Raw genomic sequence first — 12,425 nt, 5'->3', positions numbered from 1 at the left:
TTTCCAGCGTGTCACCGCACTCCTCCCGAGGACAACCTCTTTCATCTGAGTTTCTATACTTCAGATTGCCCCTTACATACAGCCTCCATGGAAGCAGCGCCAAGCCAGATCCTAAAACTTCTGGGGAATCCTCACAGAGTTTAAAAGTTTTAATCCCACCACGAGGTCTCTACTTGGGCAGTTCCTGAGCGCCAGGGGCTTCTGAAAGCAGGTCAACAAGACCTTTCTGTCAAGAAATTTTCTCGACATGGTCTTGATCTCCCTCGCCTCCAGACCCCACCGACGAACAACCTTCAGAACCGGGGCAGCATGAGTCGGGAGGTGCCCATGGGGTGCACGCAGGTCTTTCGCTTGGCCTCCTGTCTCCCATTCCTGGAAGGTAGGCCGAAACCATCCCCTGCAGGAGGATATCCACAGAGAAGCCCTTTCTCTTTCAAAGAGGTTCGCCAAATTGATTTTAACCCCTTCCCGCATTTTCATGTACAGTTACGTGATGGGAGATGGTGTTTTCATGCAATACCACGTAATTGTACGTGAAGGAGATGGAGCTGGCTCAGGAGCTGAGCCAGCGACATAACGACCGTGTGACAGCTGTATGTTAAAGCTGGCACCCTAAGGTATCGGCCAGGACTGGAGCTAGCCTACGATCCAACCGATTAACCCCTCACATGCTGCGTTCAATAGAGATCGCAGCATGTGAGGAGTTTATAGCCACCGGCACCCCAGCAACATGATCGCTGGGTTGCCGGTGGCTGCAAAGGCGATCGGAGGCCCAATACCTCCCGGTCTGCCAGCAACGAAATCCTCCTATGACCCGTCGTCGGCGGGGCCCAAAAGGCTTCCGGTACCATCGGCAAGATGGCACCGGCTCAGCTTCCGGCTCACAAGCTGAGCCAGCGTCATCAGCAGTGGGTGTCCGCTGTATGTTACAGCGGACATCCCACTGTAAAGGCAGGAAACGGAGCTAGCTCTGATTTCTGTCATTAACCCCTTCAATGCAGCGATCCAATGCAATCGCTGCATCAAAGTGGTTTGTATGAAATCGGCAGCCTGCCAAGCGATGGCAAGGCTGGCGACTGTTACTATGGCAACAGTATGCTTAACAATGGCTTCCTATCTGCCATTACGGAAGCCGATTAGGCCCCGCCCAGTTCTAAAAAATTGCACTACATAGGTAGTGCCAATGTATTAGAACATCAAACAAACAGTTGGAGCTTCAAGTCCCCTAGTGGGACTAAAGAAAAGTGTAAAAAAAAAGTGCAAAAAAAGAAAAAATAAAAGTTGCCAAAAATACAATAAGGCTGGGTTCACACGACCTATTTTCAGGCGTAAACGAGGCGATTTACACCTGAAAATAGGGCAACAATACGTCGGCAAACATCTGCCCATTCATTTGAATGGGTTTGCCGAAGTACTGTGCCGACGACCTGTCATTTACGCGTCGTCGTTTGACAGCTGTCAAACGACGACGCGTAAATTGACTGCCTCGGCAAAGAAGTGCAGGACTCTTCTTTGCAACGAAATTTGAGCCGTTGTTGATTGAAGTCAATGAAGAGCAGCTCAAGATTACGGGCGTCAAAGACGCTTCGCAATAATGCGAGGAGGAGCTTTTACGTCTGAAACGACACAGCTGTTTTCTCCTGAAAACAGTCTGTCTTTTCAGACGTAAAAGCCAGTTCTCGTTTGCACATACCCTTAAAGTTTCAAGCAATAACATAAAACGCAATCGCCCTTTTTCCCTTATCAAGTCTTTTATTATTGAAAAAAATAATAAAGACATACATATTTGGTATCGCTGCGATCGTAACGATCTGAGCTATAAATATATTATGTTATTTATTCCGCACAGTGAACGCCGTAAAAAAAAACAAAAACTAAAAGATACTAAAAGATACTGACATACTTGCTATTTTTTGGTCACTTTTCTTCCAAAACTTTAAATAAAAAGTGATCAAAAAGTTGCATGTACCCAAAAATGGTACCTATAAAAACTATAATTCTTCTCGCAAAAAACAAGCCCTCAGCTCCTGCGATGAAAAAATTAAAAAGCTGTGGCTCTCACAACTTGGCGACAAAAAAAATCCATTCTCTTTACAAAAGTTATTTTATTGTGCACAAAGTTGTAAAACATAAAAAAGTGCTTGACTAGCCTAAGTAGAGTCATGTGCTGATTAACCATTTTACCTTTATTCCCCTTTTTTCGCCCCCTTCCCAATAAAGATACGTGACAACCGAGGTTGGATGTGAAATGGCCACAGCAGCCGTTTATTTATTTAACATTGATTAAATGCAATTTAATCCGAAACATTCAAATAACTCTTTTAGGAATTCGACCAGAGAATTCCTACTATAATTCACATGACTCAACATGGGTCAATTAACACTAAACAGAGCAGGGGAAGTCCTTGAAGCCATTTTTCCGATTTCCTTTAAATTAGCCATCTGCAAACCACCACCAACTATTTACCTCCAGCTGTAAACCAGCTCGGAAGCACCGCTCACCCCTGTAGATGGCTCCAACCACCAGAAGACCACTTCAAAGGGATAACACCCTATGAAGTCTTCAAATGATCTACCATTTTTTGGGGGACGCATACCCCCGTTGCGACCCCCCCAACATTTTGTACTGACCAACCTCAAGGCTCCCCCCGCCAGCTGCCATGACACCCGGACCTGCTTAAAAGAAATAAAACAAAACACAAGTTACATAAGCATACATCAAAAGCACAAGAAACAGATAAACCCACACCCCAATCCCATAAATGGAACCTAATTCAGGGCGGGTGGGTGTAAGCTAAGTTTTTTGCTTGTTTCTCCTCCCGCTTCTTCCGGCTCAATGCCGAAAACAGCGGGAGGAACAGTTACCACACCCTGGCTCCTCCCATCTCTCCCTCCTCCCTCACCTAACCTGTCCTTCCTATTGGCTGAACCCTCCCTCCTACGGCAGTCATGGAGGCTTCCCGTTAAGCCCTCCGTGCTGCCGTCCAGCCTCTGCTATAAATTAGGTATCGCCAGAATCGGACTGACCCACAGAATAAAGGTAACATGTAATTGATAACGCCTGGTGAACGCTGTATAAAAAAAAAACTAAAAAACTATGCCAGAATTGCTGTTTTTTGGTCACCGTGCCTCCCAAAAAATAAAGGATAACAAGTGATCAAAAAGTCGCATGTACCCCAAAATGGTACCAATAAAAGCTCGTCCCGCAAAAAAAAAACGCCTTCATACCACTACATCTATGAAAAAATAAAATTAGTTAAGGCTCCAATAAGTCAGGAAAGAAAAAATATGCAGTTGTGCCGACCCGAGGGGAACATTTCTTCTGTTTCAAGTGGCGAATTATCAAGGCCCCTAAAATAAGGGAACCAGGAAGGGGAGAGCCCAAGCATATCTGCTTGAAGTGAGGGTGCCCGTATTATACCAGGACAACACTTTCCCGGCAAAATTCCCCAAACTGCAAAGATGCCGAGTGTGGACCAAAAGGGGAATAAGTAAGGACCATTTATTAGTGAGACACCGGCCTGTGCAGAAAGGATTGTGTCACAGCGTAACACACATCTATGGATTATTTTATTGTTTTTTTTACCCCATTATTATACCACCTGACTATGCCCCTTATATACTCCGCCGAGCTTACATGTACCCCCTACATTATAAACGGAAACACCAGTAAAAGTACAAACAAAACTACTGCCAAGCAAAATCCATGCTCCAAAAGCCAAATGGTGATCCTTCCCCTCTGAACCCTACAGCATGCCCAAACAGCATTTTACTTCCACATATATGGCAGCGCCATACCCGGTAAAACCCTTTTAACAATTTTTTGGGTGTGTGTCTCCAGTGGCACAAGATGGGCACGACATATTTGGCACTGAAATAGCACATCTAGGGAAAAATTTTAATTTTACTTTGCATCATTTGCAGCGCAATCATTTATGGAAAAGACCTGTGGGGTGAAAATGCTCACTACACCCCTTAATAAATGCCTTGTGGGGTGCAGTTTTCAAAATGGCGTCACTTCTCAGGGGTTCCTTTTATTATTTCACATCAGAGCCACTGCAATTGTGAACCAATACTCTGTGAATCACCGAATTAGGCCTCAATTTTGCATGGTACTCTTTCACTCCTGAGCCCTGTCAAATGTTGAGGAAAAAGATTAGGGTCACATGTAGGGTGTTTCTAAAACCGGGAAACACAGCATATTAACCCCTCCCCGCCGCAGCCCTTTTTTCAGATTTTCATTTTCGTTTTTTCCGTCGATATAGTCCTATGAGGGCTTGATTTTTGCGGGACGAGTTGTAGGTTTCCGTTGCATCATTTATTGTGCTATATAATGAAGTAGAAAATGGGAAAAAAAGTTATTTGTGGGGTAGAAAATGAAAAAAACAGCGATTCCTCCATGGTTTTTTGTGCGTAGTTTTTTTGACGGAATTCACTGTGCAATTAAAACAACATGTTAACTTTATTTTTTGGGTCAATACGATTACGGCGATACCAAATATATATAGTTTTTTCTATATTTTACTACTTTTACAAGTAAAAACCTAAGTGTAAAAAATAAAATGTATTTTGTGTCGCCAAATTCCGAGAGCCGTAACTTTTTTATTTTTCCGTCGATTAAGTGGTATGAGGGCTTATTTTTTGCGGGATAAGCTGTAGTTTTTAATAATACCATTTTGGTGTACATGCAACGTTTTGATCACGTTTTATTTCATTTTTTTGTGGGAGATTAGTTGACCAAAAAAATAGAGGCTCTGGCGTTCACCGTGCGGGTTAAATAATGATATATTGTAATAGTTCAGACTTTTACGGACGCGGCGATACCAATTAAGTTTTTTTTTTTTTTTACTATGCTCTAGGGCAAGGGCGTAGCTAGGGGGGGCAGGCGGGGCATGTGCCCCAGATGCAACTACAACGGAAGGAAGGGGGGGCGCCGACCAGGGGAGTGGAGGCTGTGCCCTCCGGGCCGATACCCCCATAGACATTTAGTGCCATGGGCAGCACATGGGACAGGAGTGGGAGCTGTGTAATGTATGCACGATGTTCTCCTGCACAGGCAGAGCGTGTGTGTGTGTGCTCCGGGCAGCTGCATTATACGTCACATGTGACGTCATATAATGCAGCCGGCCATACACTCTGCCTGTGAGGAGAACACCATTGAAGTGTTCAGCTCCAGCTAGCAGACAGACAAGCAGGGAGGATGGAGGAAGAGAGGGATGGGGAGGAGCAGTCTTATCCACAGCTATTCTCCTGCCTGCAACGTGTGACCCCTCATAACATGAAGATCCCACTACGGAGCTCCGAACTGATAAGTACAGCTGTGTATGTGCAAGTAGGGGGAGGTGTGTGTGGAGGTGTGTGTGGAGGTGTGAGTAGAGGTGTGTGTGTGTGTGTGTGTGTGTGTGTGTGTGTGTGTGTGTGTGTGGAGGTGTGTGTGTGTGTGTATGTCTGTGTGTAGGTGTGTGTGTGGAGGTGTGCGTGTGTGTGTGTGCGTATGTGTGTGTGTAGGTATGTGTGGGGAGGTGTGTGTGTGTGTGGAGGTGTGTGCGTGCGTGTGTCTGTGTGTGTGTGTGTGTGTGTGTGTGTGGAGGTGTGTATAATTGTGTGTGTGTGTGGAGGTGTGTGTGTCGCGCGCGTGTGTGTATGTGTGTGTGTGCGTGTGCGTGTGGAGGTGTGTGTGTGTGTGTGTGTGGAGGTGTGTGTGTGAGTGAAGGTGTGTGTTTGTGGGGAGGTGTGTGTGTGGAGTTGTGTGCTTGTGGAGGTGTGTGTGTGTGTGTGTGTGTGTGTGTGTGTGTGTGTGTGGAGGTGTGTGGAGGTGTGTGGAGGTGTGTGGAGGTGTGCATGTGTGTTTGTGTGTGGAGGTGTGTGTGTGGAAGTGTGTGTGTGGAGTTGTGTGTGTGTGTGTGTGTGTGGGTGGAGGTGTATCTGTGGTGGAGGTGTGTGTGTGTGTCTGTGGAGGTGTGTTTGTGCGTGTCGAGGTGTGTGTGGAGGTGAGTGTGTGTGTGTGTGTGGAGGTGTGTGTGTCGCGCACGCGCGCGCGCGCGCGCGTGTGTGTGTGTGTGTGTTGAGGTGTGTGTGTGGAGGTGTGTGGAAGTGTGTGTATGGAGGTGTGTGTATGTGTGTGTATGGAGGTATGTGTATGTGTTTGTGAAGGTGTGTGTGGAAGTGTGTGGAGGTGTGTGTGTGTGTGTGTGTGTGTGTAGGTGTTTGTGTGTGGAGGTGTTTGTGTGCAGAGGTGTGTGTGAGTGGAGGTGTGTGTGTGTGTGTATGTGGAGTTGTGTGTTTGTGGAGGTGTGTGTGTGTGTGTGTGTGTGTGTGTGTGTGTAGAGGTGTTTGTGTGTGGAGGTGTGTGTGTGTGTGTGTGTGTGGAGGTATGTGTGGAGGTGTGTGTGTATGGAGGTGTGTGTGGAGCTGTGTGTGGAGGTGTGTAAAGGTGTGTGGAGGTGTGTTTGTGTGTGTGTGTGTGTGTGTGTGCGTGTGTGTGTGTGTGTGTGTGTGTCTGTGGAGGTGTGTGTGTGTGGAAGTGTGTGTGTATGGAGTTGTGTGTGTGTGTGTGTGTGTGTGTGTGTGGAGGTGTGTGGAGGTGTGTGTGTGTGTGTGTGTGTGTGTGTGGAGAGGTGTGGAGGTGTGTGTGTGTGAGTGGAGGTGTGTGGAGGTGTGTGGAGTTGTGTGTTTGTGGAGGTGTGTGTGTGTGTGTGTGTGTGTGTGGAGGTGTGTGTCTGTGTGTGTGTGGAGGTGTGTGTGTGGAGGTGTTTGGAGGTGTTTGGGGGTGTGTGTTTGTGTGTGTGTGTGGAGGTGTATGTGTGTGTGTGTGTATAGAGGTGTGTGTGGAAGTGTGTGTGGAGGTGTGTGTGGAGGTGTGTGTGTGTGTGTGTGTGTGTGTGTGTGTGGAGGTGTGTGTGTGTGTGTGTGTGTGTGTGTGTGTGGAGGTGTGTGCGTGTGTGTGTGTGTGTGGAGGTGTGTGTGTGGAGGTGTGTGTGTGGAAGTGTGTGTGTGGAGGTTTGTGTGTGTGGAGGTGTGTGTGTGTGTGTGTGTGTGTGTAGGTGTGTGTGTGTGTGTGTGTGCGTTTGTGTGGAGGTGTGTGTGTGTGTGGAGGTGTGTGTGGAGGTGTGTGAGTGTGTTTATAAATCGTTTTTGTGTCGGAGGTGTGTGAGTATGCATATAAATAAGTTGGGTGAGGGGATTCTGTATAATCTGTTTTAGTGGGGAGGAAGGATTTGACTGTATGGCCTCATGCACACTTCCGTCGGCCGTTGTACTGCCGCTAATGACGGTTTCCGTGAATCACGGACCTCACACGGATGGCTTCCGTGTACAGTCCGTTGTTTCACGGACCAAATCAATGCAAATGCAGAGACTGTTCCGTCAAAAACGGGCAGGAGTAGGACCTGCCCTATTTTTGAGGGAACGGCGGCACGATTGAGTTAAAACAATGGAAGTGTGCATGGACCTATTGAAATAAATTTGTCAGGGTGCTATCAGTTCAAACAACGGATAGCACCCTGATGAAAAAAACTGAAGTGGGCATGAGGCCCAAGGCCTCAAGCACACAACCGTTGCCATTTATACGGCTTCATATCACGGATCCGCAAAACAAGGACCGCACATAGAACTATACTGCTTGTAAAATGTACAAATGGCTTTATGCTCCAGTTACATTAAAATAAAAGTGAAAAAAAAGTTACACCTCATTGATTGGTTGATTAAGCAAACATTGTGAGTGGGAAGGAGATGTCGGGAAAGAGTTTGGGGGGGGGGGCGCCAAGGTGAATCTTTGCCCCGGGTGCAGGAGAAACTAGCTACGCCTCTGTCTAGGGGGAAAATGGGGAAATGTTTTTTTTTTGCACTTTTAATTTTTTTCTTTTTTTTTTACATAAAAAAAAAAACTTTGTTTAACTCATTTTTACTTTTTTTTATTAGTCCCCCTAGGTGACTTCAACCAGCGATCGTCAGATCGCTTGCACAATATACTGCAATACTAATGTAAGTACTTATGTGAGGGCTCAATAGATGCACAAAGACGGCGGACCTGGGGGCCTTCATTAGGCCCCCAGGCAGCCATAGAAACCATCGCCCCACCCCCGCGCGATTGCGTTGCGGGGGGCGCAATGAGCTGTTAGAGGGGGTCGCCCCCCTCTTTCTAATGAGTTAAATGCTGCGGTTGCTATTGACCGCAGCATTTAACGAGATAAACGAGCGGGATCGGACTCGAGCGAGATGCCGCTCTTTACTCTGTAACATACAGCAAACACTGGCATCGTATGGAGCGGGTTCACTCTGTGAACTCGTTCCATACTTCCCCTACCCAACTTTGGCGTATGGATACGTCAAATGTCGGGAAGGGGTTAATTAGAGAGCTGTCTTGTTATAGTGGCACAAGCTGGGCACCACATATTGGCATATCTATAGAAAAAAATCCCATTTTCACTCTGAAACATCGAGTGCACACTAATTTTTGCAAAACACCGGCAGGGTTAACATGCTCACTTCACCACTAGCTGAATACCTTGAGAGGTGTAGTTGCCAAAATGGGATCACTTCTGGGGGGGTTTCCACTGTTTTGGACCCACAGGGGCTTTGCAAATGCGACATAGCGACCAGAAACCAATCCAGCAAAATCTGCATTTCAAAATCCAAATGCCGCTCCTTCCCTTGTGAGCCCTACTGTGTGCCCAAAGAGCAGTTTATGACCACAAATGGGGTATTGCCATACTCGGAAGAAATTGCTTTAGAAATGTTGGGGTTCTTTTTTTCCTTTATTTGTTGAGAAAATGAAAAATTTTGAGCTAAATCTACGTCTTTTTATTTTCACTGCCCAATTCTAATAAATTCTATGAAAAACTTGTGGGGTCAAAATGCTCACTACACCCGTAGATGAATTCCTCAAGGGGTGTAGTTTCCTAAATAGAGTTAGTTTTTGGGTGTTTTCACTGTTTTGGTCCCTCAGGGGCTTTGCAAATGTGACATGGCCTCTGCAAATCATTCCTGCTAAATTTGAGTTCCAAAAGCCAAATGGCGCTCTTTCCCTTCTAAGCCCTGCCGTGTCCAAACAGCCATTTTCAACCACATTGTTTTATTCTGGAGAAATTGCTTTACAAATTTTGCAGTGCCTTTTCTCCTTTAGTCCTTGTGTAAATGAGAAAAAATTAGCTAAACCTACATTTTCTTTGAAAAAATGTAGATTTTCATTTTCATCACCTACTTCCAATAATTTCTGCAATAAACCTGTGGGGTCAAAATGCCCACTATACCCCTAGATAATTTCTTTGGTGGATGTAGTTTCCCAAATGGGGTCACTTTTAGTGGTGCCCTTCAAACATGGTGCCTAAAATATATTCTAACAAAAAGAAGGCCCAAAGAATCCACGCTAGGGCCACATGTGGGATATTTTCTAACTCTGCAGAACCTGGGCAATAAATATTGAGTTGCATTTTTCTGGTAATACTTTCTGAAAAAAAACATGAAATTTGTAAATGTCACCTCTATTTTGCTTTAATTCCTGTGAAACGTCTAAAGGGTTAAGAAACTTTCTAAATGCTATTTCGAATACTTTGAGGGGTGAAGTTTTTAAAATAGGATGACTTATTGAAGGTTTCTAATATATGAGGGACTCAAACCCACTTCACATCTGAACTGGCCCCTGTATAAATAGCCTTTTTAAATTTTCTTGAAAATGTGAGAAATTGCTGCTAAAGTTCTAACCTTGTAACGTCCTAGAAAAGTAAAAGGATGTTCAGAAGAACAATGCCAATCTAAAGTAGACATATGGGGAATGTTAATTAGCAACTATTTTGTGTGGTATAACTGCCTGTCGTACAAGCAGATACATTTAAATTTAGAAAAATGCTCATTTTTGCAATTTTTCGCTAAATTTTGGTGTTTTTCACAATTAAATACTGAATGTATGGAGCAAATTTTGCCAGTAATATAAAGTCCAATGTGTCATGACAAAACAGTCTCAGAATCCCTTGGATATGTAAAAGCATTCCGAAGTTATTACCACATAAAGTCAAACATGTCAGATTTGAAAAATGGGGCTCTGTCAGGAAGGTCAAAAGTGGCCAAAGAGGTCCCACCTCTGGGACCCGCACCTATCTTAAGAACGGGGCCCCCTAAACCATGTTCTACCTCTTTCTCGCTGCCTCCCGGACATTTCCTGACTTCAATGTCGGGAGTTACAAAAAAAAGCATAGTTTGCTGAGTTACACTGTTTCCGTAAGTCCCATAGAACCGAATGGTAGTTACGGAAGCAGCGTAGCTCGCATGCTACGCTGCTTCCGTAACTGCCATTCACTACTATGAGAATTATGGAAAGTTACAGAGGGTGACTTCCATGAAGTCAGGAAGAGGCTGGGCGGTAGCAAGAGCAAATTTTCAAATTTCATTTTTTTTTGCAGAAATTCATTTTTAATCTATTTTTTTTTGTAACACAGAAGTTTTTACCAGAGAAACGCAACTCAATATTTATTGCCCAGATTCTGCAATTTTTAGAAATATCCCACATGTGGCCCTAGTGCGGTAATGGACTGAAACACAGGCCTCAGAAGCAAAGGAGCACCCAGTGGATTTTGGGGCCTCCTTTTTATTAGAAAATATTTTAGGCACCATGTCAGGTTTCAAGGGCTCTTTCGGTGCCAAAACAGTGGAAATCCACCAAAAGTGACCCCATTTGGGAAACTACACCCCTTGAGGAAATTATCTAGGGGTATAGTGAGCATTTTGACCCCGCAGGTTTTTTGCAGAAATTATTGGAAGTAGGCCGTGAAAATAAAAATCTTCATTCTTTCAAAGATAATGTAGGTTTAGCTAATTTTTTCTAATTTCCACGAGGACTAAAGGAGAAAAAGCACCACAACATTTGTAAAGCAATTTCTCCCGAGTAAAACAATACCCCACATGTGGTTATAAACGGATGTTTGGACACACAGCGGAGCTTAGAAGGGAAAGAGCGCTATTTGGCTTTTGGAGCTCAAATTTAGCAGGAATGGTTTGCGCAGGCCATGTTGCATTTGCAAAGCCCCTGAGGTACCAAAACAGTGAAAACGCCAAAAAAGTGACTCCATTGAGAAAACTACACCCCTTGAGGAATCCATCTAGGGGTGTAGTGAGCATTTTGCCCCCATAGGTGTTTCATAGATTTTATTAGAATTGGGCAGTGAAAACAAAAAAAATCCTTTTTCTTCAATAAGACGTAGCTTTAGCTCCAAATTTTTAATTTTCTCAACAAATAAAGGAAAAAAAGAACCCCAACGTTTGTAAAGCAACGTCTCTGGAGTACGGCAATACCCCACACGTGGTCATAAAATGCTGTTTGGGCACACGGCAGGGCTCAGAAGGGAAGGAGCGCCAGTTGCTTTTGGTGTAGAGATTTTGCTGCATTTGGTTTGGTTTCTGGGCGCTATGTTGCATTTGCAAAGTCCCTGTGGGACCAAAACAGTGTATCCCCCCCAGAAGTGACCCCATTTTGGAAACAACACCCTCAAGGTATTCACCTAGGGGTGTAGTGAGCATGTTAACCCCACAGGTGTTTTGCAGAAATTCGTGTGCACACGATGTGGGAGAATGAAAATGGTAATTTTTCCTTAGATACGCCAATATGTGGTGCCCAGCTTGTGCCACCATAACAAGACAGCTCTCAATTATTATGCGGTGTTTCCCTGTTTTAGAATCACCCTACATGTGGCCCTAATCTTTTGCCTGGACATTCGACAGGGCTCAGGAGTGAAAGAGTACCATGTAAAATTGAGGCCTAATTTGGCGACATATAAAGTATTGGTTCACAACTGCAGAGGCTTTGATGTGAAATAATAAAAGAAACCCCTGAGAAGTGACCCCATTTTGGAAACTGCACCCCTCAAGGCATTTATTAAGAGGTGTAGTGAGCATTTTCACCCCACGTGTCTTTTCCATAAACGATCGCGCTGCGGAAGGTACAAATTTAAATTTTTCCCTAGATATGCCAATTCAGTGTCAAATATGTCGTGCCCAGCTTGTGCCACTGGGGACACACACCCAAAAATTGTTAAAAGGGTTCTCCCGGGTATGGTGATGCCATATATGTGGAAGTAAACTGCTGTTTGGGCACACTGTAGGGCTCAGATGGGTGGGAGCGCCATTTGGGTTTTGGAGCGTGGAATTTGCTTGGTAATAGTTTTGTTTGGAGTATCACTGTTGTTTCCGTTTATAATGTGGGGCACATCTGAGCTGGGCAGAGTACATTAGGGGCATAGTCAGGTGGTATAATAATAAGGTAAAAAAAATAATAAAATGATCCATAGATGTGTATTACGCTGTGATCGATCCTTTCTGCACAGGCCGGTGTCGCACTGATAAATGTCCTTCCTTATGCCCCTTTTGGTCCACACTCCGCACCTTTGCAGTTTGGGGAATTTTGCCGGGAAAGTGTTGTCCTGGTATAATACGGG

The 12,425-nt window shown here is 44.8% G+C and overlaps 1 protein-coding gene across 1 annotated transcript in view; it reads left to right on the top strand.

Annotated features, from left to right (window-relative positions):
• The first annotated feature begins 5,094 nt into the window (after positions 1-5,094).
• Positions 5,095-12,425, top strand: part of LOC142652384 (uncharacterized) — a 32,295-nt gene continuing 24,964 nt past the window's right edge. Inside the window, exon 1 of the mRNA XM_075828017.1 lies at positions 5,095-5,322. Within this exon, the coding sequence (XP_075684132.1) occupies positions 5,201-5,322 (122 nt within the window). The 5' untranslated portion in view covers positions 5,095-5,200. The remainder of the gene's footprint in view (positions 5,323-12,425) is intronic.

Source organism: Rhinoderma darwinii, chromosome 5, assembly GCF_050947455.1.
Source record: "Rhinoderma darwinii isolate aRhiDar2 chromosome 5, aRhiDar2.hap1, whole genome shotgun sequence".
In the NCBI taxonomy this organism is placed as follows: domain Eukaryota; kingdom Metazoa; phylum Chordata; class Amphibia; order Anura; family Rhinodermatidae; genus Rhinoderma; species Rhinoderma darwinii.
The sequence above is the reverse complement of the archived record's forward strand: the minus strand, read 5'-3'. Positions and strand labels throughout refer to the sequence as shown.